Here is a 27,224-nt window from a genome sequence, read left to right as displayed (position 1 = left end):
CCCTGCCTGGCTTCCTCTCTTGGAGGTTTCTTCTTCCCCAAAAGTGCCACTTTCTGCTTTCTTGTGACTGATATCTATTCCAGCATCCCCTCTTGATGCCCCTCCCTTTAGACCTATTTCTCTCCGCCCATGGTCCCCTTTCTACTTCCTTGACACATAATTTAAAATGAGAGAAAACAATAGTTATTGTTATAAATCTAACCATTGTGACATCCACTAAAGAAGGCATAAGTGTACCCAAAAACAATGGGACATATTGGTAGTCTCAGCTAATAGGGCATTGAGACAGAGGGATTACTTGAGCTCAGAGATTCAAGGCCAACCTCAATAATGTTGCATGACCCCATATCAACACAGGCACACACACACATGTATGAACTCATACATATGCACGCATATGTAGGCACTCAAAGGCATTCACACATATACACAAATGCACACACACACACACACACACACACGTAAAAGCCAACATCAACAGCAAATGAGGTTGAGCAAAGACGCCCTTGCTTTTTGTTTCTGTGTACCTGTTGGACTCACCCTGTCAGTGACCACTCTCCCTGAGATCTAATGCCAGTTGTGCTATGAGGAGAAAGGTAGCTGTGCTTTGTCTCTGACATGTCACAGAGTTTGGGATTTGCAACGTCTAGGTATGGTGTCTGGGAAACTCCAGCAGCAAGGACAAGTGTTCCTCTCTCTCCCCCACTCCTCCTGCAGATCATGACAGCTGCCCCTCAGCAGTTCCATGTGGACATCCTCCCTGTGGATGATGGCACCCCTAGAATTGTCACCAACCTGGGGCTCCAGTGGCTGGAGTATATGGACGGCAAGGTATGTCCTATCCCACCTGCTATATCCTCTGCTCAGTCCTCAGCATGGAGCCACTTGGAAACAGAATAGCAGTTCGTCCACCCCTCTCGCGAGCTGGCTTTCCCAAGGCAGGTGAACCCAAAGGTTTGCTTAGGATTCTCCATGTTATTAAATTATTAGCATGAGTTAGCTGGTTACATTAATATAACCCTACAACCCTACAAAAAGATCCTCCAAATACAGCAGGTCAAATAAGAGAACCATTGCTTATTTTTGTACCACATGCGATGTGGAAGTGTTAGGCTGGCACTGGACCCCTCGCCTTACCGCTGCAGGCTCTTCTGTGGTGGTGTCGCCCATTGCTGAGAGCCTGTTGTTGAATACACAGACAGATTTCTTCCGAAATGAGTCAGTATCCCACCTAAAAAGTCCAGGGTAAGAGACTTCATTTTCAACAAGAGATACAGAAATGGAATGTGTTATATCCACTTATATTCTGTTGGCAAGCAATCGGTCAGATGAGGTTTCACAGGAAGCTGGGAAATAGTATCTCAAGCTGGGCAAGCAGGTGCTCTGGTAAAGTTGTTAATGTCCAGAAGAGGAGAATGGACTTTAAGGAACATTAAATGCTTGCCCTGGAAAGAAAGGAGCAGATATCCTTGTGGGTAATCTTGCTCAGAGGACTTCTACTTCAGAGATTTCTTCCCCATCTCCTAGTTTCCAATGGAACAATTTAAGGTGCATCTCATCATTTTGAAGTGATAGTAAATCAGCCCTAAACCTGCATCAGCATCAACACATGTACACTTCCTCCTCCCGTGTCAGAACATTGATCAGTTATATTCTCTGGATGCTGCGGCTTGTCACCCTTGTGGGGCTGATTAGATAGTTATGGGTCCAGCCGTCCAACTGTTGGGCTTCTCAAAATAAATACGATTGAGTTGAATAAATGTCTCGGTTAATAAAACTGAGTAATGTAATAAATCTTACATTTCTTGAAGGTGGAAGCATGAAAGGTGTAAGCATCTTTCACAAGCATGAAGTTGTAAGTTCAGAGCCCCCGCTCCCTTGTAAAAGGTTCAGCACACTGGAACGTGCATAGGTCACCTCAGTGCAGAAAGCACAGAGATGAGTCAATCCCTGGAACTTACTGGAAAGCCAACCTAACATGGCTGGTTCAGGTTCAGCAAGAGATTCTGTGCCATGAAACAAAATGGGAAGCAGCTAACAAAGACACTAGATAGATATGGATCTCTGGCCTCTGCATGAATACACATACCCAGGGAACCAAAGAAGACACTAGACATGAATCTCTGGTGTGCACATATACACGCGCGCATGTGTGTGCACACACACAGACACACACACTCACCCCAGTGTAAATTTTTATGTAGTGTGATTTTTCTCTTAGGTCTATTTCCCATCCTTTCTCTATCCCAAAAACAGTTATTAATGTTTCCAATGGCCAGATATAACAGTACATCACTATATAGAGTACCAAGCACTCTAGAGACTGATGTAGGATTCCAGTTAGAGGCCAGCCTACATTACACAATGAGACCCTGTCTCAATAAATAAGTGCATGGTAAAGTCACCAATGAGTTCTACTTTATGAAATCCAAAGGCTAGCACTCTGCCCTTCTCTGGTTAAGCCCATGGATATAGAGTACGGCTCACCACTCTTTCTTTCTTTGAGTTTCTCACCTCACTCTGCATTGACTGAGTGAGTACAGCATATCTTAACTACCTTCAGGATTTTCAGAGGCTCTCCTAAGGTATAAGGCTTAGCTGTTTTCTCTATATTATATCATTCCTCCCAGGTTCCAATCCTCTTTCAAAGCTGAACTGAAATCCCCTGCTTATTTCCACATAAAGTGTTGCCCCATTGACCTCATACGGGAGCTTTTCTTTGTGAAAACGTCTAGGGCAGAGGCTGGTGTGGTTTCTGTTTTCAGGTCTCTCCCATCCTAACAGACCTTTCTGTGCAGCAAATACTCTCTGTAAATCATTGTGGAACTGAATTAAATCTGAGTCAGAGGGTCTTGCTCCAGCTTAATTCCCACCTCAGGAATTAAATTTAATGGGTTTCTATTCTAGGCAACCAACCTGATCACCAAGAAGGAACTGCTGACCATGGATCCAGACACCGAGGACTCACAGCTTATCTATGAGGTCACCACAGGCCCCATGCATGGCTACCTGGAGAACAAACTGCAGCCGGGCAGAGCGGCAGCCACCTTCACCCAGGGTGTGTTTTAGGAGCCTAGAAAGGGGAGACATGTTCAAATGCTGCTCTCCGTATTTTTGACATGGTCACTTCCTGCTACTTTTTTATAAATGGATCATCTAGTGTCTAGCTACTCAACTTGCGCATTTTACTCTTTCTGAATTTCTTCCAGTCACTCTAAACCAGAGAAATCCATCTTCACTGTACCTCTTGCCCTTGGGTTAATCTAGATTTTTTTGGAAAGGATATGTGGGACTGCTTGAGTTTTCTAAATATATTTGTTTGTTTGTTTGTTTAATATGCATTGGTAATTGTAAGGGTGTTGGATCCTGGAGTTACAGACAACAAGTGCTGTTGTGTAGTTGCTGGGAATTGAGTCTGGGTCCTCTGGAAGAGCAGCTGGTATTTTCACTGTTCAGCCATCTCTCCAGCTCCGCTTGGTTTTCTTAAGGCAAACAACAAAATGGCTGCCAGACTGAAAGATTTTTGATCTTAGGAAATTTACTGTTTTATTCTCTAAGGGTGACAACATTTAAAAAAAAAAATCTCTAGCCAAGGAGTTAAAGGTCTTGTGTATGTAAGCTGCTCGAAAGAAATGTTTTCCTTTTTGAATAACACAGAGCAGGTAGTTTGTAGTTTCATGCAAGCTTGTCACTCCTATCTTTGGGGGTGGGCGTGATTGGGTAGTGAAGCCCCACTGGTCCCTCAGGGATTCTCTGCATCCCTTCCCACCCCATTCTTAGTCATGGAGAGCTGTGTCTCATCTATATGGGTTGTTGCTGTCAGTCCAAGCTTTTCTTATCAGCACATACCCTCCAAAGAGGGTATAGAGCACATACGTCTAGGGGGGTCAATATTGATTGATTGATTGATTGATTGATTGACTTTATGTTTATGAGCAGTCTATCTGCATGTACACCTGCATACCAGGAGAGGGCATCAGATTATATTATAGATGGTTGCGAGCCATCATGCAGTTGCTGGTACTTGAACTCAGGACCTCTGGAAGAGCAGCCAGTTCTCTTAACTGCTGAGTCATGTCTCCAGCGCAGCCCCCACCCCCACCTTCTTTAGAAGCAATTTAGGCTGCTTTGAACCTGTCTACATAGAAGATGAGGTGAAAAACTTATCTCTGTCAGCATTCAAATTTGCCTTTCAGCACTCCACTGACACACACTCGGGGTCCTTTCTGTCTAGACCCTGAGAGTCTCTTTTTACAAGAACATAAAGGGAAATTCTGTATATCAAGATTGGTATATAAAATAAACAATTGCAAGATATTTCTTTATAACTAGTAAGAATCATTTGTTTTAAGACTACTATACATTTTATTCTTTTGAAAATGAGTTCCTATAACCCATTAGAAGACTAGACTCGCTCTGTTAGTCTGGGGAATATGAGAGTATCTTACACCGTCACACTTGTTCACAGTGGATCCTGGGACTCTATTTTTCTCACAGAGCATGTGAACTTGGGGTTGATTCGTTATGTGTTGTATGAAGAGAAGATCCAGAAAGTGATGGATAGTTTTCAGTTCCTGGTGAAGGACAGTAAACCCAATGTGGTCAGTGGCAATGTCTTCCATATCCAGTGGTCTCTCATCAGCTTCAAACACACCAGGTACCGTTTTTATTGTATACTATATGTTGACAAATAGATTAAGCAAGTAGAGGAAATTAGGGTGAAACACTTTAGAAGGCAGATCCAGTCAGCCATTGTCACTGAAGATAACAGTAGTGATGGTGGTGGTGTTTTCCCAAGGCTGCTTTGATTTATGTCAAACTCTGCATCATAGTGTGCGCTCTTTAAGATATTTTCCTACTGGAGAGTTCCAGAGAACCAGGGGTTACCATTTGGTAAAGGTGATGGACAGGCATGGTCCAGATTTCTCTGAGTTAAATGATAACTTGGGTTATTATTCTAGAATAAACACGTTTTAAATCAGCATTTCAGAGATGTACTTTTCTAAAACATCAGTTTCTTGACAGTTCTAGTGTGGGGGCACTTGCTTTCAGGACCCCCTAAATACAGCGTACCATTCTTAGCCATACTCATAATAATTAGAATCACCCCATAAAATACATGTTTTGAGATTTGCTTTGAATTATCTCTTGATTATATCACCTCCAAAAATACAATAATTTGAGTAATAGGGATCCCTTTCTGTTGGCCAACCTCTAATACGTAATGGACTGAATGGCACAGTGACTGGCAATGGGGTTCACTCAAAGGTGTTTTGCCTAAAACACTGAAAGCAATGAGACACACAGCAGACTGATTGGCTGCCCTCATTGGCTGCATTCAAGCCCAGCTCATGATTGTCTTTCTGTGGCTTTTCCAAACCTACTCATTATACATTAAGATCGGAGGAAGTAGCCTCTTGACACATCCTGAACAAATCCCACCTTTTAGGCTGAGGCCCCTGTCTGAACTCATGCATCATAAAATTCTGTCAACAAATCTTTGTTTCCCAGACTCAGGCTCAGAATCCACCCTGGATCATTTGTACACATCTTACAGACCTGGTTCAGTGGCTTCCTACCGAAGCTAAGTCACTAACAACACTCCTCACAATAAGATCTTCCTGGCCTCTTCTGATAATTCTGCATTCTTTGGAGAGGTTGTCTGTCACGACTCCATGTTCTGAATTATGAAGTTCAAAGCTCCTATGTAATGTTCTGGAGTCTATGTAGTGACTCCTACATAGTCTCTTCCACAGTTAACCCCAGTATCCTTGTTCATGGGGGCTGTGACTCAGTGGTAAGTGTGTTCCATCAATTTATGTAAACATTTGAAGACACTAAACTGCTTGTCCTCTGGAACGCTTCTGTGACCAAACAGCAGAGATAAGTACTGAGCAAGTGATCTCTTCATAGCCCTAAGACAGATTTCCAGAGCCTGACTTTTGTGTGCCTCTAGCTATAACGTCAGTGAGAAGGCGGGGTCTGTCAGTGTTACGGTGCAGAGGACTGGGAACTTGAACCAGTACGCCATCGTCCTGTGTCGCACGGAACAAGGCACGGCCAGCTCCAGCTCCAGGGTCAGCTCTCATCCTGGACAGCAGGACTACATGGAGTATGCTGGCCAGGTAGGTATGGAAGGACCACTTGTTCCTCAGCATCGCTGCAGGCTGTGGTGATGCTCTCTCCTTAGGTGTGACCCTGCACATCAGCCTCCCCTCCATGAAATTGCCCTACATTCCCTTCCCATAGTTATCTGTTCTTTAGTCTTGCTAACCAGCATGGAAGTGTCTGCCAGGCTGTAAATTCTTATATGGCTTCTAGGTGTTTACATTTTGCTTCATGACAAGACCTCAGTAAGGTATCATGTCCTCAGTTCTTGGTGTCCTCCCCTCCTCGCCCTTCCTCTCCCTTCTCTCTGCTTGGAGGTGGGGAAGAGAGTACATAAGAAGTTGGGAAGGTCTTGGGATAGAATAGGTAAGAGGTGACAAGAGGGGCGGATTCATATAGTAAAATTGACAGGGCAGTGATTGGAGACAGCCAGAGGTAGACATGGATGATGCCACCTCTTGCTATGAGAGGATGGGCAGGGGGAACCAGTTTGTTGAAGTTTAGTGCTGGGATTTTTGTCTTGGGCATGCTGAGTGTGAAGTGTCTTAAGCCTGAGCTACAGGGAAATTTCTAAGTCAACTACTTACCTCCAGGGTGGTAATGAGAAAGAAAGGGGATAATGGGGAGGAAGTGAGGGAATTGGGGGTACAAGTCAAAAGCAGAGTGCACACTTAGTGTAAATTAGGGGTAGGGGCGGATAATTAACACCTTTTCTTGCTTGCATTTAATGGGTATTTATTTCATCTTTTTTCAAGTCAATTTCATTTTTAGAAGTTAAATCTCCTTCAAAGCCCAGTGGGCTTTGTCCTTTCAGAGTTCAGGAGTCAACTAGACTAAGTGAAAGCCTTTTATGTCCAAGAGGGGTATAGGAAAGGCCAGAGAAGATAAAGAGTCTTCAGAAAAGGGTTGTCACATTTTCCAAGAAAAGACAAAGGGCTGTCAGTGCGTTCCAGATCTTAAGCAGAGATCTAATGAGCGCTTTGCTTTCTTAGGGGCATTCTGAAATAAGGAGATTAGCAAAAGCTCAATTTGATCAGTTGATTAGGTATGCACTAATAATGGTGCCTGATTTAAATTATGTGTCTTTCAAATCTGGGTTCCTTAGAGGCTTCTGGGTAGTTCTTACATATATTTAACTACTTAGGTTTACACAAACAACAGGCCAGGTCCACTACTTGTCTTTCCAGTTTGGCCAAATACCTCTTTTCTGCTTGAACAGTTTACCCTCATTTTATTCATCACTCCTCCTCTGCCTCTGTCTCTTGTCCTCCCTTCTCTTTCATTCATTCATTCATTCATTTGTTCATTTATTTATTTTTAGACAAGGATATAACCAGGACAATTCTCATTGCATTTACAGTTATGTGCATACAAAATAACGTCTCTGTATTGTACCAGCTAAATTCATTCATATTATAGTTCTAGTCCATTTTATAGCAAAAGGTTTAGCCAAATATAAAGTTAAATTAGCCTAGTGTGTTAAGTGACATTTTATGAACTCAAACTCAATTATTCAGTGCAACATGATCCTCCTGTTAATTTTAATTATATACATAATATAGGCATGGCAGTGATGATATACCTTTGCAGTGCAGTGCTTTAAAATATCTTAGCACTTTCATGATAGACTTTTATTTAGTCTTCCTAGTAATAGTATAAAAGAACTATTATTATAAACCATTATATACCCAGTGCTCATGAACTTTCATAAACTTACCTACTTGGGAAGTAATTGACACCTGAAACTCAAATCTGCATACTCCAGAATTGGAGATTTCTCTGGTTAAACTTGCCCCCAATTAGAAAGAGCACTGAGAAACCAAATGACAATTGTTAATAAAAAGAGCACAAACAATTCTTACCCACCTTACTAGTCACCAGATGTAGGACAGCTCTTTGCCCTTCATGTCCTTATACAGTAAATTAGCTTCCATTGTACAAAAAGAACAGGGAGAGATGTCTGAGTGTTGCAGGCAGGACAACAGGAGTTGGAGATGGAGGAACTCAAAGACACCTTGCAGTTTTTTGCCAGCTCAAGTTGGGCACTCTCTTCTCACTGCCTCTCAAGGGACTGACCAGGGCATGCAGAAATGATGCAGTTTAACTTCTTTTGCTTCTTTTGTGACAGGTGCAGTTTGATGAACGAGAGGACACAAAGTCCTGCACCATTGTCATCAACGATGATGACGTATTTGAGAACATCGAAACTTTCACTGTGGAGCTCAGCATGCCAGCCTATGCCCTGCTGGGAGAGTCCACCCAGGCGAAGGTCATTATCAATGACACTGAGGATGAACCCACACTAGAGTTTGATAAGAAGACCTACCGGGTCAACGAGAGCACTGGGTTTCTCTTTGCTCCCATCAAAAGACAAGGTCTGTTGTTGCCGTGGGTGACAAGGAGCTAGGATAATAACTAACATCCTTTGAGCCTCTTCTGTGTGCCGAGTGCTCAGGCTTCACATGAATTCTCTTGTATGCTTTTTAATACATTAACCCACCGAATCCCAGGACAACTGTAATTTTGAGTGCACCTGAATGGGTCCTTATCAGAAGACCTCTCTTCTCAGTGCATGTATTTAGAGCTCCATTTATTCTTCAAGTCGAAGTGCAAACTAGTTAGATTTAGCCTTACAAATTATTCATTAACTTGGTCTTTTTAATCAATCACCCATTCCATAAATTATTTACCAACCGTGATGGAGGAGAGAAGTTGTAATTGTACAAATCTCAGGTTTTGGAGGGAAGAACGTATACTGAAAGATTTCCCTACCTGGATGTTAAGTATAACGTTCAGATGAAAATTATTCTCCCTTTGGGAAATAAAGGGCAATATTTGAAGGCTGGACGTTTAAAATAAAGATTTTATGGGTTTATGACTGTGTGATACGTGCAACTTTAAAATGTGTAGCGATGAAATCCCTTCAACACTACCTGAATGTAAATGATAGAGTCAATTTTCAGTATTGGATCTGCTGACAGGGTATTAGTGAAATAAATACTTTGGATAGCACTAAACCTTAGTAAATTCTACTTGGAAGACAGGCAAGCCCCACTGATTGCTCTGGGTCGCCGCCACACCAGGCCTATAGTAGGTTGTCACCAAAGGCTGTGGCAGCACTAATGAACACAGTTGTCTGTATTTTTATATTGTTTCGTACTGTTTCATTTTTCCTTTTTTTGAACAAGCTTGTGTCTCTCGGGGAATTAAAGTACAGAAGTTTCTTCAGGAAGGCAGCGAACTGAGCTCCTCACACTAACATCAGGACACAATTACTTTGCTACTTAAAGCACCAAAATATGCCTCTTATCTTTCCACCCGCTGTGGTCCTAGATGGTGGGCAATGAGTCTTGTGAATTAACAGAGCACAAAATCTACAGAATAGGAAATCCATTTTAAGTTATTTGGGGGAAATATCTGGGGTATATTAAATCCTCGAGCAGTTTATACCCTGGGCTTAATAGAAACTGCAGTTCAGGAAGGTTGCCTGTCAGAGTTGGAGCAGAAATGGTGATAGAAATAGTCAGAGGGAAAAGCTCATTAAGTTACTAGACGTCTTGAAATTTGAGAAGCACTCATACCCGTGCTTTGCCTTTCTCGCACGGCAGGAGACTCAAGCAGCACCGTGTCTGCCATCTGCTACACAGTTCCTAAGTCAGCCATGGGAAGTAGCCTCTATGCTCTGGAATCAGGATCTGATTTTAAGTCCAGAGGGAGGTCTGCTGAGAGTCGTGTGATATTTGGACCCGGTGTCACCGTGTCCACATGTGATGTCATGGTCATTGATGACAGCGAGTATGAGGAGGAAGAGGAGTTTGAGATAGCCCTGGCTGATGCTTCTGACAATGCCCGCATTGGAAGGCTGGCTGTGGCCAAGGTTCTCATCAGTGGTCCCAATGATGCCTCAACTGTCTCACTGGGCAGCACAGCTTTCACCATCAGTGAGGATGCAGGTAATGGAGAGGAGTCTCTCTGGGCTTCTGTGAACTATCTCCTGATCCTTCTTCCCAGCTTCCTTCTTATGTTTGACAATGTCCTTGAGGCACAGAGAATGTCATTCTTTAGTGGCAATATTGTTGGCAATACTGAGTGTTTTATGTTGCCAGGCATCAAGATCAACAATGGGAGATAGTAAAATTAGAGGATCCTGTCCACCTCAGATTGTTAATGGCAGAGAAACAGCTGCCTTGGAGCTTCCTGGTCTGACTTTGTGGTCCAGAGGATGTTATGGTGCCAAGCATTTTGGCTTGTACAGTAATGTGGTTCATTGAAGATGCAGATAGTTATTGAGTATACTCTTAGCTGCTGAAAAAAAAATCCAAGTTTCAGTGTCTTAGCACAGTAGAGCATTTTCATGTATATGTTAACCCCATGGAGTCTCTTCTCTGGGTTGCTTTAGAGCCTAGGCCCCTTCCTTCTTGTGGCTCTTAAGGGTCTCTAAATGTATCACATGCATATGCTAGAGGGAGATAGTACTGAAGATCAAGGTCTTCTGCCTCTTTGAAGGGATTCTGCAATGTATGGGGAACTAGGAACTAATACTTTTTAAAGATTAGGGATGTGTGTGTGTGTGTGTGTGTGTGTGTGTGTGTGTGTGTGTGGTGTATGTTTGTATAAGGTATACAAGTCCCTCAGAGGCCAGAGGTGACATAAGATCCTCTGTGAGAGCAGTAAGCCCTCTTAACCACTGAGCCATCTTTCCAGTTCCCAGAACTAATATTTTTTAAACACATACCGAATGCCAAGCATGAAGCCATGGATGCTCTGTGCCTCCTTAGTGATCCTCAGCAGACCAGATAGCACTACAGGAAAAGCAGACTGAGGCCCAGAGAAGTGAAACAAATTATCAGAATGTATTCAACTAGAGGCTGGAGATGTGACCCAGTGTTTGTGAACACTTCTGCTTTTAAAGAGCATCTAGGTTTGCTTCCCAGCATCCACCTGGTAGCTCCAGTTCTGGGGGATCCGGCACCCACTTCTGGCCTTGCATGAGGTGCACAGCCATACCTGCGGGCCGAACATTCCTACAGTTAAAATGAAGACAAGTGAATAAGTCTCTAAAAAAGAACTTCATGTAGGCAAAACAAAACAGAGGATTGTGCAGTGAGCACAGACACAGAACCTTGTTTCTCTGTTATGTCATGTTACCTTTACTGGGCACCAAGAGCCCTGGTGTGACTACATGTGACCTCGCATATCAGTGGGAGAATATGGCATCTGATGGGGTTTCCAAGTCCACTTTTCTCTGTGGCTGTGAAAAGAGTTAACTATCTTTAAGATTCTACAAGTATGGTGTCACTTTGACCCAAAAGATGAAATTTGCGCCTAGGATAATAAGCCTGCATGGCTCAAGGAATGATGTGTGCACTGCTGGATAAAATAGGAAAATCAACCCAGTTAAAACATTCCATTAAGAACATGCAGCCCCAGGCCCTGTGGCTCCGTAGCTCGTTTCCGACTTTCCCAGCTGAGGCTCCCATCTCAGGGTTTTTCCTCCTTAAATAGGTTTGAGACGTTTCTTGGTGGTGGGGTCTTCCCTCCGGTGCATGTGAAATATGCTTTCCCCCAAGGATTATTTTTCCAGTGCCACCTTGGTTAAGACCCTCCTGTGAGTCTCCTTTTGACCTTAGAGTCAGTCAAAGGGAACATCATCACCTCTCGGTGCTTTTCGGAGCAGGGAGGAGCATCTATAGGTTGGATTAGACAAACTATGTAGAAGAGCTGCCTCTGTTGTTCTGGGGGAGAAGAGTGTTCTCAGATGCCCTCTGGTGTTTTGGGCTCAAGTTTCGATATTAAATGTGTCTGTTACTGCAATCCAGGCACGGTGAAGATTCCAGTTATCCGCCATGGCACCGACCTTTCTACCTTCACATCTGTCTGGTGTGCCACTCGGCCCTCGGACCCAGCTTCTGCCACTCCAGGAGTTGACTATGTCCCCAGCTCAAGGAAGGTGGAATTTGGGCCAGGTATCACTGAACAGGTGAGTCCACAGCAGCCCAAGGGCCTCACAGTCAAAAGTCCCATGGTTGCTAGTGCAATTTCTTTTTATTAAACAAACAAACAAACAAAAAAAAAACAGATTCTTCTCTCATACAATACATCCTGGCCTCATACATCCTGACCTCAGTTTCCCCTCCCTCCACTCCCCACAGCTCCTCTCAACACCCCTCTTCCCCCAGATTCAAGCCCCTCCATCTCCCACCAGAAAAGAGGTGGCCTGCAAGAGACAGCAACTAAGGATGACAAACAAGATACAAGAAGACAAGACAAAAGCCCTCACAGCCAAGCCTGATGTGGCAACCCAACAGCAGGGATAGAGTCTCAAAAGCAGGCAAAAGAGTGAGAGACACACCCACTCCCGCAGTTAGGAATCCCACAACACCAAGCTAACAGCTGCAGCGTATGTACACCGGACCTGATGCAGACCCACCCAAGCCCTGCTTGGTTGATCCAGTGGGCTGAGTTTTCCTGTTGTCCTTATCCCCTCTGATGCCTTCAGGTTTTCTGTGTCCCCCTACCCCCTCTTCTGTGAGATTCCCAAGAGGAGGGACCCTATGAAGACAATATGATTTAGACTCTACATGATGTTGCTAGGGTAATTTCTGCCTGTTTTCTGAGTCCCTACAAAACATTAAAAGCCCTTTACAACATTTCAGTCCTTACTTTCTTTAGAAATACAAACGAAGGCTGACAAGATGACCATCCCCTCTGAGACTGATGGGCTGAGTTTGATTCTCTGGACCCCACATGGGAAAGGAAAGAAACATCATCTACACACTGTCCTCTGACCTTCACACTTTTCACTCGCACACACGCACGCACGCACGCACGCACGCATGCGCACACACATCCCTAATCTTTTAAAAAGTATTAGTTCCTATTCCCCCATACACTGCAGAATCCCTTCAAAGATGAGTACTTTGAAAGAATACTTCAAGATGAGTAGAAATTCATGAAAGGATCCTCTCAAACTCTCCAAATGATCTTTTTACCATCAAATTTCCAACAGTGCAACTTTAGAACAGAAACTGTAAGAATATGCTAATTAGATAATCGTGTTATGAATTTAAAGACAAAGGGGTACTTTATGACCACAAAGAAAGATGCCAATGCCCGGCACTGAGCATTCTCTGAAGTTTGCTTTGATTTCTCCTCCAGTATTGCACTTTGACTATCTTGGATGACACACAATACCCAGTGATTGAAGGACTGGAGACATTTGTGGTTTTCCTCAGCTCAGCACAAGGAGCCGAACTGACCAAGCCCTCTCAGGCTGTCATTGCAATTAATGACACATTCCAGGATGGTAAGAGACTGGGAATGCCTACTGTTGATTTCAAGGGTATTTCTATATTTTTCTGAATTTTCATGCATTTTACATTATATCCAATTCATATTTTTACTTGTGAAATATATATACACATATACATGTATGAAAGCATGCATATGTACTTGCATAGACATGGAAAAGACAGCCACTCATGTTCCCCATACCTGCCAAGTGCAGAGTTAATGTGTAAACATTAGCCCTATACTCCAGGAGTTCAGTGTCTGGTATAGCAAGTTTTACAAAAGAGTCTTCAAGTATGATAGGATGTCAGCCATGGGTAATAAAGCAAATATGTCCTGTTACACACAGAGAGGTGGGTACACACATGTGAGATTGTGAAAGATGCACATTTGGGGAACTGGGATGCTGACTTCTGCTTTGAACAGGACAGCAGGTGAGTCAAGGCGTGCATGGAAAGCTACGATGGGCAGGCAGGTCCTTTAGAGCTTCATGTTCTGGCCAAAGGGCTTTGTAAGGGGAACAAGGTGTGGTTATGAGGAAAGGGCTGGTGCGAGTTCTTTAGGGAGTCGATGTTGGCAGGAGTGAGAACGGTGTACACAAATGAGTGGACGCTGTGTGTGACCAAATACAGTCTGCACTAAGGACAGAACCTAAGCCATGGGGGGCAAGCAAGGAGGCCGCTGCCCAGGAAGGAGGGAAGGAAGTTAGAATTCCCAGAACATCTGGATGGACATGTCCATCCAGAGGTTGCAGATCAAGTCGCAGTTTCCACTTCAGCCAAGAGGAATATCAGCATCAGCCCTAGTGGGGTTGAGTCGATGTTGAAATATTCCCACTGTGGAAATGGGTCACAGTGAAACCTTTAATGTTTTTACTCATCTTTAAATAATCATGTATATTAGTAGTAAAAACTGAAATTAGCAAAAGGATACACTATGAAAACTTAATCTTCCTTCTAGCCCTACCTTCCAATTATCTGGGCTTTCTCACTAGAAACAATCATTCTACCAAATTTTTCATGTTTGGTTTTCATGAGGAATATGTGTGAGTGTTTATATGTGTATATATGTGTATTTATAAACACATACACACATACTTATATATACATATATATACATATTATATAATACACACATACCACTAGAGTATAATTACATAAATGAAGATTCTTACAAGCTCTGAAAACAAACAATGGTACACACGCGCGCGTGCACACACACACACACACACACACACACACACACACAGGTCACCATAATAAATATGTTGTAAAGCCCCCCACACCATGTAGAATTTATTTATGCCCTTTATAGACAGTCTCTTCCATAACAAGTCCTAGCAACCATGTATCTGCTGTCTCTGAAGTTTTACTTTTCCCAGAATGTCATTTAGATGAATTCTGTCATCTCACACACATTTTATTGCGTGTTCATTTATTCTTGGCATGTCTACAATTTATCATATGAGCCAGTCAGGCTCCAGTACCACATGCAGTCATTATACTCTGAAGAACACGGAAAGGTCTTTCAATTTTCCCAAATATTTTATCATAGGTGTGGGAGTTGCAATCTTAGGAATTTGATATACAAAACAATATGTCTCCAATCTATTAGGAAGGCTACCACATTTATTTCATGTCAAGAAGTTATCTCCAGGAAAGGAGTCCCCAAACTTAATTTAGTGCTTGGTTGTAGTCAGCAATATCTCCTGATGTTAGTCGTCTCTCTTTCTTAGGATTGATAATATTTGCTGAGGTCATTCATTGTAAACACTTAAAGATCTTACATGGACTATCTCTGGCCTTCACAGTAACCATTCGGGTTGTGACTCTGAGATTTGATTAGTTGTGTAAGGTCATGTGGAGCGATGATGGGGCCACAGTCCAAACTCAGTCTAACCAGTTAGTCCCATCTTCTGGTTCCCTGTCCCACCCCACTGCCCTCTCCCATGCAGCACCAGCTGCCCCCTCCCTCAGGGAGCAATACCTGCTGTCACTAAGAACCTAATGACATCTGCCCTTAACCTTTCAGATGCAACTGCTCACCTCACTTTGCTGATGTAATCGATCTCAAAGACTTTCATCTTTTGCCACTGTGCCAAACAGGATCCTAAATAATCTAAGGAATTCATTTCAGAATTTTCTCATGTTTTTATCTCCCTCTTCTGAGATTAGATCCTAAGGTGCATATGAGTATTACTGGTAGACAAGAAAGATCTTGTCTACCAACAAGCTATCAACATCACTGGACTCCTGTGTATGCAACTGAGTAGTACTTATTCATTAACTCCAAAGAATCAGAGGTGGATTTCTGCTAATTCTCCAACTTAACCATTGCCTGAAAAGAGGATGCCACGTCCCAGACATTGATATTTCATTAATGTTGTCAATGACCAAGAAGATGAACAGGATAATAGGGTCTATGGAACACTTCATGTACCAACCTGAATATTGGGTTCAATATTGTATCAGCTATAAAGTAACAGAGAACAGAGCCCTGCACTTTATTTCTAGATGCAAGATTTATGCAAATAAATGTTGATTATGTGCAACAAATGTTCTAAGAGAGGCACTCAATGTTAAATGTGTTATACCCATTGCGACCCCCACCTGCCTTTGGGAAATTGCCTCTTTTGTATCTCTGCATCCCCACTGGTACAAAGAAGGCCCCTGTGGTCCTGAAAAGCCATCCTCCTAGTCAGTGCTGCATCTTCCCAGAACACTGCTGCCCTGCAAGGTCATTGACAGAATGACATCAATATGTGTGAATCCTAAACACAAAACATGACCTACACCGCCAGCCCTGTGCACACCCTGTTCCGTGTTCACCTTGCTGTCTTGCATTGACTCTTGCCAACCTCCTGCTGACTGGCACTTTCTGAAAGACAGGACAATTTTTTTTTTCTATGCAGGCAGTGAGAAGTGTCCATCCCTCCAACACCCAAGAGAGTGAGAGTAAATATCTTGTCAAATATGGGGAAGAAGAGTCTTTACAGCTCTAGAAGAATCTGGGGTTGATTTATTCATGGGAAAACATTGCCAGTTCAGCCCTTAACTTTCTGATCTGACTTGAGGCAAGCCAGGCTAGCCACAAAACCCATCTGAAGCTTTGGACACATGCCAAGAGAGACACAGCTTCCTTACTTGTTCCGTTCTCCCTTGGCAACACCTGTCCGATGGTATTCCTGTGCCAAGCACCTTGCACTGAATGACAGGCCCCTAGGTTGTTATGATGTAGTCACTAATTTTCACTTAGGAGTGGTATTGTTTGGAGGGGGTGCCTTCTGTCTTTTTATGGGGTCATCACTATTAACCAGTATGCTCAATTCTGACAATAGGATTGATCTGTCCTCAGGGCATCCAACCCTTCTAAGACAGAGTCAGCTGAAGGCAAACAGAACTTTCTAGATATGGGCTTGCAGAGTGGTGAGCGGCTCTTGGTACCCCTTTCTTTTCCATATGGCAGGGCACAAGCAGAAAGCAGCCAAGAATAGGGTACTGATGGCATTACGGTCAGTTTCCTCTAGCTCTGAATGTGAAATGCACCACAGGATGACACCCAACACCTCCTTGCATTGTTTGTGGAGAAATCAATAACCGGCCATCAACCAAATGCTGGGCTTGGGGAAATGTCTGAGTGTAGTGCATCACAGTGGGCACTGAGGCAGCTGAGAGAGAAAGGATTCCCCAGATGGAGGAGCATGAAGCTACGGGGCACATGCTAACCAAACTACATTCAACCTGGAGCACTTCCAAATTGGAACGCTTCCTATATGAACCCTGTGCTACACTGGATGTCATGTCTGTGTTCTGAAAACCAGCTCTCACAGCTATCCTATGAGATACTCATAGTTTTGCTTTGCCAGTTTAAAAGTTTCTTCAGAAAGTCTCAGCGATTCACCCTGTCATGCAGCCAGTGTGGAAGGTCAAGTCTGTTTCTTCTAATTCCTTTGCTTCTGATCACCATTCACAGGTTAATTCCTAAAGTCAAATTGGGTACATTTCAAAGATCGGTGAACTCCACAGCAGTGCCTACAGATCAGTTATAGTCATTGAAATTCGCCCTGTCCATATATTTTGTTCGATCCAAATAGTTTTGGCCTATATGGAATTTCTTTGTAATATTTTATATACTGTTGTCATTTTTTAATTTAGGAAAAAGATCTAGATCTCTTCCTTAACCTTTATCTTTTCTTTTTTCTTTTTTCAAGACAAGGTTTCTTTGTGCAGCTCTGGCCATCCTGTATCTTGCACTGTAGACTAGGGTGCCTTGAACGCATAGATCCACCTGCCTCTGCCTCCCTAGTACTGGTATCAAAGGTGTGCAACACCACCGCCTGGCTCTCTGGCTTAATATTTGTATAACATCTAGCAATAACAACCAAAAAATATTGAAGCCCTTTAAATAGATTAAGCCTGTTTGTTGTGGTTGTTTGTGTTGTAGTTTCTTTGCTAACATCTCTACTCTGCCCTGGTGTCTCCCTGATCTCAGCACCTCTGTGATGGGACATACTTTGTCATCAACCTTGTGTTGTTTTTTCCTTATTGTATCCATAGGAGGAAAGTTGCTATGCATTGTATTGAAATCATTATCATATTCTCTTTGTGCATGTTCCCTGTTTGTATCCGAGGTAGTAGCTGCATTCTGAAGCCAAGCAAAGATAGGTACAAAGTCCAGGTCATTGGACTCACACTCAAAGTAGCTACAGTGATTGTGTCCTAGGAATAACAGCCATGCTTGAAAGTCCCTTAGCATGTGTGCTCTTGTATCCCATGTGACCTTCTATAGAGCACTGCTGTGGTTGCTGCACCTTCTCTCTCCCACTGACAAGGCCTTCATCTCCCCATCTCTTACCCAGTTCCCAGCATGCAGTTTTCCAAGGATCTGTTTCTAGTGAAGGAAAAGGAGGGTGTCCTGCATGTGCCCATCATCCGGAGTGGGGACTTGAGCTACGAGTCATCAGTGAGGTGTTATACTCAGAGTCACTCTGCTCGGGTCATGGAGGACTTTGAAGAGAGAAGAAATGCAGACTCTTCACGGATTACATTTCTGAAAGGGGAGAAGGTAAGTGGGCTCGTGGTGACTCGGAGATGAAATCCCCTCCTTGTAACCTTGATTTGTCTATGAAGTGGATGAGATAGGTCTAGTTCTTGGGGTTCTTGGAGTTCTTTACAAACTGATAAAATTACCAATAATGAAATCTGTTCCAACTGGCTATCTTTTTTTGTCTTTGCTTATAATAAAACATACATCTTGATTGAGCTGGGAAGCTTAGATGGAACCCAGCAGAATCAAATGTAGACCCCTTAGTCTGAAACCATAATAGAGAAACCTCCCCCAGTGTTACCTAAACAGTGACAAGGGGGTCTCTATTATCAGAGTCTTTTTCTCAGAGTAGAATATATCCCGGCATAGGACCACAGAGGCAGGCGCTACGCAGCGTCAAGCATTGTCTTGGCAGTGTACATGAGTAGTTACTCAGCCTTTAAAATTCAGTCAAAGCCACTCCCCTGAGAAACTCAGCGAGTCTCAGCCGGAGCTGCCTCTGAGTCTCCTTGTAATCTCAGAGGGGTGCTGCCTGTAATCTCGCTATATCTCAGAAGTGTGACTGAAGAAAATTCCCTGAGGAAATACATTTGAATTTTCACCTCAATGATGGTGGCCTCTTTTTAACCACAGCTGACTCTTGAGCCCTAGCTGACCGGTATCACTTGTCCCAGCAAAGCAAAGGTGGCTGTCAATTCAATTCATCACATAGATGACCTTGAGAGCTAGAGTCTTTGCTCCGCTCTGAAAGGTCACAAGTGAGACCTGCACAAACCTCTTGCCCTGCTCTCAGCATTATCGTCTGTGTTCTCATGATAAGAGCTCATTAAGCTCTCAACACTCAATGACTTTTCGAGCCCTAAGTCTCAATGCCCTTCTGCAATCTTCGCAAAACACACTGCCAGCAGTACTCCACTACCCTGGCACCAGTTTCTGCCTTACTTAGGATTTTCTGTTGCTGTGATAAACCATGACCCAAACCAACTTTAACCACGTTGTTCTTTGGTTTTTTACTTAACTACATTTTTCATTTGTGTTATAACAAATATCAAATTTTCATGGTATAGTTAAATTTTACCAATTTAGAAAGTACTGTGATCCTATCTCCTGGCTGAAGAGATGACTCAGCAGTTAAGAAAATTGGCTGTTCTTTCAGAAGGCGAGGGTCAATTCCCAGCACCCAGAAGACAGCTCACAACTATCTGTAACTCCAGTTCCAGTGGGCCTGACTCTCTCACACTGACATACATGCAAGCCAAACACCAATGCACATAAAAATTGAAAAATAAATAAATAAATAAATTACTTTTTTAAAGAAAGAAATTACAATAACATAGAAGTTAAAACAAAGATGTGTTCAAGCATAATTTATATTAATACTACAGTTCAGTGGCTATAACACCATAAGGATATTCGTTAAGTCTCAATTTTAAACTATATGTAGGAACATTTTTTTCTCCTATACATTTGCATATATGTGAGTGTACAAAAACAAAATACTTGACAATTTCTCTATCTTCTGTCTATGGTTTTTTTTTAAATAGCTTCTAAACTCCAGAAACATATTTTAGAGGAGATCTCAAGTGGTTTTAGATTTCTTCTGTATGTATGACTTCATTTTAAATTTTTATGATTTTGTGGCTCCTTTCTAATTTTTTTTTAATTGGCCATAATGTTCTTAGCTGAACAGAAGTATTCCATTTTGATGGAACCAAATCTATCAAAACCTTGTCTTCTGGTGAATCCTTTGACGCTTAGCATCAGGAGATCTCCTCTGACTCATCCTCTGCTCTCTTTTTACAACAGAAAGTAAATAAGCCGAGTAGACACTCACGACTCGCCAAGGCCAGCCCCAGCTTTTGGAACTCTGTTCCTGGAAAGTTAGAACCTGAATTTAAGAACACCTACAAACGCAGTCTTTAGCTTTGAGTCTGAATATCTGTATTTGGTTTCAGCTCAAAGAAAAAAAATTCACTGCCTTCTCAAGAAATAGCTTTTCATTTAATAAAAGAAATCAAATAGACCATATGTTACCCACACGATAATCTATCACAATTCTCCAGCACATTCTGGAACCTTCATTTTCTTTGGCTTATTAAGCATATGTCTTTAGAGTTGGCATTTACAAAAAATGTCTTTTTAAAAAGATTGAAAAGTCACTACTAAACTCATATATTCTATAATGAATTCATATTGCAGGAAAGATGCTGAAGGAAAAAAAAGGCTATTCTTTAGGATTTTGAAAGGACGTTAAGAAGCCACATACCAATGTTCATGGGATAATCTTTCCATTTAGTATGATTTGTAAAGCATGGTTTGGAACGGTTCCCTAACCACATAGCCTGTGTAAGATAGTTGGGTAGTAGATTTAAAATGGTCATATGACAAATGTCCTATTTCCTATCATATAACTGTGCTGCTGAGGCTGATTTTATATATATATATAATCATATATTATATATATATAATCATATAATATATATTATACATTCATTCATTCATACATACCTCGGTGGAAAATATTCTATTTGAGAAACACTTGGTTTCCTCTCACCACCAAGAACTTTGGTTATGCTTCCAGGTTTCAGTCCTTCATACTGTTCAGATGAGATACTATTTGGTAACCGATTTGAAAGTTCTTTAGCATTTAAAATTAAAGAATTAAATTTTAAAATTTTAAATTTAATATTTTTAACCCAAGATGGTGCCTTTCTGAATTCCTTCTCACAAAGGAAAAGCAATTTATTTAGCTCTCCAGGAAGGAGAACCGAATGCTAACTCCTGTTCATTAGTTGTCTGCCTTTTGTAACATGTACAAATGTTGTCATTAGCCCAAATACCAGGTGGGAAAGCACACCACAGTTTGCAGGTGTGTTTTAATTTACTGTTGATTGTATTGCCCTGGTTTTTCACAGCTTATCACCAAATGTTTCAAATGGTTTGGAATGTCTTTATAGTGCAAACCTTGTTATATAGGTACATCTGAGTCGGCACAAATTGCTAGAATTCAACCTTCTATTTTATGAATAAAACTGTTGAGTTGTTTTTTTTTTTTTTAATTCGTGCCAATTCTTTGATGCTACAAGGAGGGGAAAAATGTTATCTAGGAAAACTGCCTATCATTGGTCCTCCTGCTAAATATGTCTTGGGTGTTGATCATAGGCGAAGAACTGCACTGTCTATATCCATGATGACTCCATGTTTGAGCCTGAAGAGCAGTTCAGGGTCTACCTTGGCCATCCTCTTGGAAACCATTGGAGTGGAGCCAGAATTGGGAAGAACAGCATGGCCACTGTCACCATATCCAATGACGAAGATGGTAACAGAAGCGATGGGCTTTTGGTTGCTCTTAGATCTCCGGGACATGAACTGAGAACTTACCAACAATATCAGTGTTTAGGAAAGTGCTAGAGAAGTTCCTATTTTGGGCAACCTCTGAATATTTATCTAGAATGTTCGGAGCAACTGATCATCTTCTGTGGGGCTCCAGAAAGCTCACAGGAACCCTTAATCTCATTATTCCCCCCATTATCAAAGATAAAGAACAAATATGATTAAAATGTAGAACAGGAACCTTGAAGCAGAGAATGAAAGTCATGTAAGTTCCAAAGATCCAGAGGGCGATGGGAATACAATCGGGAGACATTGGAGCCCCCAGAACTAAACTGGAACACTATTGTCTGCCTGGAAAAATGTGATTTCTGACTGACTTCTCACAGAAACAAACATCCCCCCAAGTTTTCAAGGGGCACAGTGAGAACACCCCTTTCCAGGGAAGTAGCATCATGTGTTGTTTGCTCCAAACAGCACCTGTTTGAAATTAAAACATTGTTATTTTACTAAAATAGATTATTTTAACAGGTAAATATATAATAATGCAAACCCTGCTTTATACATAATGTTTATAGTCCTTCTTACACATGTTATATTAACTTATTTTATTTAATCCCAGCAATAATCCTTACCATAGTATCTTCTATGGGAAGAAACAGCATCCACAAAGCTCTTAATTTGCATTTTAGCTAAATGGCTGTAAGCAGCGACGCTATGTAGGAATCTTTATTTGTTAGTTTCTAGAATCTGCGCTCTTAGCTGCTATGAGAGTGCTAAGACTCCTACAGTTCCTGGTGAAACGTCAGGAACCAACTTAGACCTCAATAAGAAAAGCTGGCCTTCAGTCTGGGAAGATAGTTCAGTGGTAAAGTGCTCGACCCTCAAGAATAAGACCTGAGTTCCATCCTCGGCATTCACATAAAAAGCCAGATGTACTTATAATCCCAGTGCTGAGAAGTGGAAGCAGGAAGATCCCTGGGCTTCTTAGACAGCCATCCTAGCCTAGTTAGTAAGCCCAGGTCCCAGTGAGACCTTGCCTCAGAAAATAGGTAGATGGCTCTTGGAGAACTACACCTGCGACTGACCTCTTGTCCCTACATGTCTACAAGCATGAAGACACACACAGAGACACACAAACACATGTGCACACACACACGCACACGCACATGTACACTTACTAACTGACTTGTAGTTGAATTAGCCCTTCCTGCGAACTCAGGTTCAACCCCAAGATGAGGGAACCTTTCTCAGGAATAAAGAAATCTCAAATGATCAAGACTCAACAAGACTGAGCTTGGCAGATGGCTCAGTGGTTCAGAGCAGTGTCTATTCTGGCATAGAACTGGAGTTCCCAACATGCACTTTGAGGAGCTCACAGCTGCCTATCATACCAGCCCCAAGGGATCCAGTGCTTATTGTGGCTTCTTTGGGCATCTGCACACACATGTACATATGCAAATATAGATGAAAGAAAACTATTCAAAAGGTAACAAATTCAAAGAGCCTCTTATCACAAACTGTATACTCAAGATGAAACTTTCTGAGAAAGTAAATATAGAGATGAAAAATATCTAAAATCTCCTATAACACACTAAGATGATACAAAATTAAAACATGCTATCAATTTCCCATTATTTTATCTTCTCTGACAACATCCTAACTTTCTTCTACTCATGAACTTTGAATTAAAAAGTTGTAGCTTGTAACTAAAAAGATTGTTTATATAATCAGTCTGTACATATTTAAGGAGTACCTACTATGTCTCAGTCCTTTGATAAATTGGCAAATTTCAATTTTAAAAGCTTTAGTTTAAAAACATCCTTTGCACTATGATGTCATGTTGGAAGCTTGGGCAGCATACGTGTTTCTCTTGTGAGAGATAACACCTCTGGGAGCCCAAATCAGTGCCTTCTTCTAACATGTGGCTCAAGGATAAATGCTGGAGATCTTTATGACCACCAACCATTAGGCTGTGGTATTGTGAACAGTTCCCTCTGGCTGCTATGAGCTATTTTCTTTAGAGTCTAATCATTTGAATGATGCTAACTTGCTTTTATTTTCCTGCCCGCATTTCCTTAGCCCCCACCATTGAGTTTGAAGAAGCCGCATACCAAGTCCGGGAACCCGCAGGGCCAGACGCCATTGCGGTTCTGAACATCAAGGTCATCCGCAGAGGCGATCAGAATAGGACCTCCAAGGTCCGGTGCAGCACTCGAGACGGCTCTGCCCAGTCTGGTGTGGATTATTACCCCAAGAGCAGAGTCCTGAAATTCAGTCCTGGTAATTGAGTGTCAACTTCAGTCTCTGGGCTTTCTTTCCTTTTCTTTGTTTTTCTTTTTTTTAATTGTTTGTTTTGGTATTTGTTTGGGGTTTATATCAGCACTTACTGATTATACATAATAATGGATTTTATATAATCCATTTTTATGTATATAATGTATTTTGATCTTATTTCCTCCCCCATTGCTCTCTCTTTTCTTTCCCATTCGCAAAGCTCCCCACCCGCTTCCCAACATGTCCAATTTATAAGGTTTTCTTTTTTCATATTGTTGTTTTGGGACATGTTTCTCTGCATAGCCCTAGCTGTCATAGAGCTCACTTTGTAGAACAGGCTGGCCATGAACTTACAGAAATCCACCTGCCTCTGCCTCCTGAGTTCTGGGACTAAAGGTGTATGCCACCAACTGCCCAGCTAGGGTTTTCCTAATGGAGAGATAAATGTCTTACATTTGAAAAAAGAATTGCGGTGCGATATTGAAGATGAAAATAATACTTTCAATAATACCCTGACCCTGCAGGTTCCCAGATTGGTATGCAGCTTCTTCAAACTCAGTGGTCGGGGCTAAGAAATTGTGTGCAATCTTCCATTTTCTAAATATGTATTTGAGATTGCAGGTGACATTTTATCTAGTTTAAAAACCAAAAACACCTATCCACAGAACACACTGAGGTTAGGATGTGAAAGAATTTTTGTTAGCTTGTTATTTAGTTGAATGAAAACACTTGATTTTAAATACAGATAGAACATATACACAGATACCATGCAGAACATGGTAGAACATGCTGTGCTGGACCCTTTAGGATTTATACAATTCCAATGTACAAATGGTTTTAGATCTACTGGGAACAAGATGGCCAATAGGTTATTATAAGCTTCAAAAAACATTTTATCCTGAGGACAAAAAACAAAAACAGAAAAAACAGTGGTGTGTTTGGGAAGAGGGAAAACAAGAATCAAGTCACAACCAGCAGTTTGGCTGTCTGATATATATTGATTTGATAGAGCAGTGGTTCTTAATCTGTTGGTCACTACCTTTTGGGGATTGAATCTGCATATCAGATGCTTACATTATGATTCATAACAACAAATTACAGTTTTGAAGTATCCACACAAGTAATTTTATGGCTTATGAGGATCTGTATTAAAGGGTCACATCATTAGGAACGTTGGGAACCACTGTGAATCAGGGAAATGAATCAGGTAGATGGCAACTTAATTGTATGCTAGTTGGGTTGTTGTTTTTTTAATTTTTGTGGGTTTTTTTTTATTGAATATCATCTTTATTTAATTGCCAATGGTAAAACCTTTCCCAATTCCCCCCCTCCCCAAAGACTCCAAACCCCTCTCCTCCCACCCCTGCCTCCACATATATGCCCCTCCACCCAACACACTCTCACCTCCTTCCTCCCCCTCAGGTTTCCCTTTGTTTGGGCCTCTATTGAGCCTTTACCTGACCAAGGACCACTCCTCCCACTGATACCCAACAAGGCCTTCTGCCACATTTTTGGCTGCAATCATGTGTACCCCTTGGTTGATGGTTCAGTCCCTGGGAGTCAGGGCATCTGGGTGGCCAAAGTCATTGTTCTTCCCATGGGGCTGTAAACCCCTTCAGCTCCTCCCGACCACCCTCCAGCTCCTCCATTAGGGGACCCCATGCCTAGTCCAATAGTTGGTTGCTAGCTTCTGCCTCTATATTTGTAAGGCTCTGGCAGGGCCCCTCGGGAGACAAATATGGCATGCTCCTTTTGGTATACGCTTCTTGTTGTAGTGTCGGGGTTTGGTGACTGTTTATTGGATGAATCCCCTGGTAGGGCAGTCTCTGAGTGGCCTTTACTTCAGTCTCTGCTCCACACATTGTCTCTCTTATTGTTCCTGTATTTTGTTCCCTTTCTCAGAGGAACCAAAGCACCCTCACTTAAGTCCTCCTTCTTGATTGTCCTGTGCTGGGTGAATTGCAACTTGTTCATTTTGAACTTTTGGGCTAACATCTGCTTATTAGTGAGAGCATACCATGTTCTTTCTTTTGTGATTGCGTTACCTCGCTCAGGATGACACTTTTTAGTTCCATCCATTTGCCTAAGAATTTCATGAATTCATTGTTTTTAATAGCTGAATAGTACTCCATTGCGTGTATATATACCACTTTTCTGTATCCATTCCTCTGTTGAGGGACATCTGGATTCTTTCCATCTTCTGGCTATTATAAATAAGGCAGCTATGAACATAGTGAAGCATGTGTCCTTATTACATGTAGGAGCATCTTCTGGGTATATGCCTAGGGGTGGTATAGCTGGGTCCACAGGTAGTACTCTGTCTAATTTTCTGAGGAATCGCCAAACTGATTTCCAGAGTGGTTTTGCTAACTTGCAATCCCACCAACAATGGAGAAGTGTTCCTTTTCCCCCACATCCTCTCCAGCATCTGCTGTCCCCTGAGTTTTTCATCTTAGCCATTCTTACCCGTGTAAGGTGGAATCTCAGTGTTGTTTTGATTTGCATTTCCCTGATAACTAAGGATGCTGAACATTTCTTTAGGTGCTTTAGAGCCAGCACCTAAACTTTTTCCTCAGTTTCCTCAGTTGAGAATTCCCTCTTTAGCTCTGTACCCTGTTTTTTAATAGGGTTATTTGATTCTCTGGAGACTAACTTCTTGAGTTTTTTGTATACATTGGATATTAGCCCTCTATCGGATGTAGGGTTAGTAAAGATCTTTTCCCAATTTGTTGATGGCTGTTTTGTCCTATTGACTGTGTCCTTTGCCTTACAGAAGATTTGCAATTTTATGAGGTACCATTTGTCGATTCTTGTTCTTAGAGCATAAGCCATTGGTGTTCTACTCAGGAACTTTTTGTCCCCACTTTCTCCTCTATAAGCTTCAGTGTCTGGTTTTATGTGTAGATCCTTGATTCACTTGGATTTGAGCTTTGTACAAGGAGATAAGAATGGATTGATTTGCATTTTCTGTATGAAGACCTCCAGTTGATCCAGCACCATTTGTTAAAAATGTTGTCTTTTTTCCACTGGATGTTTTTAGCTCCTTTGTCAAATATCAAGTGATCGTACGTGTGGGTTCTTTTCTGGATCTTCAATTCTATTCCATTGATCTTCCTGCCTGACTGCACACCAATACCAAACAGTTTTTATCACTATTGCTCTATAGTAGAGCT

General features: G+C 42.0%; 1 protein-coding gene across 1 annotated transcript in view; it reads left to right on the top strand.

Annotated features, from left to right (window-relative positions):
- Nucleotides 1–27,224, top strand: part of Fras1 (Fraser extracellular matrix complex subunit 1) — a 402,136-nt gene that overhangs the window by 345,762 nt on the left and 29,150 nt on the right. The window contains exons 51-61 of the mRNA XM_052198714.1: nt 718–831; nt 2,908–3,058; nt 4,498–4,657; nt 5,957–6,125; nt 8,237–8,483; nt 9,717–10,061; nt 11,928–12,088; nt 13,267–13,414; nt 18,257–18,462; nt 21,607–21,763; nt 23,857–24,057. Of these exons, the coding sequence (XP_052054674.1) occupies nt 718–831; nt 2,908–3,058; nt 4,498–4,657; nt 5,957–6,125; nt 8,237–8,483; nt 9,717–10,061; nt 11,928–12,088; nt 13,267–13,414; nt 18,257–18,462; nt 21,607–21,763; nt 23,857–24,057 (2,059 nt within the window). The remainder of the gene's footprint in view (nt 1–717; nt 832–2,907; nt 3,059–4,497; nt 4,658–5,956; nt 6,126–8,236; nt 8,484–9,716; nt 10,062–11,927; nt 12,089–13,266; nt 13,415–18,256; nt 18,463–21,606; nt 21,764–23,856; nt 24,058–27,224) is intronic.

Source organism: Apodemus sylvaticus, chromosome 11, assembly GCF_947179515.1.
Source record: "Apodemus sylvaticus chromosome 11, mApoSyl1.1, whole genome shotgun sequence".
Classification (NCBI taxonomy): Eukaryota; Metazoa; Chordata; class Mammalia; order Rodentia; family Muridae; genus Apodemus; species Apodemus sylvaticus.
The sequence above is the reverse complement of the archived record's forward strand: the minus strand, read 5'-3'. Positions and strand labels throughout refer to the sequence as shown.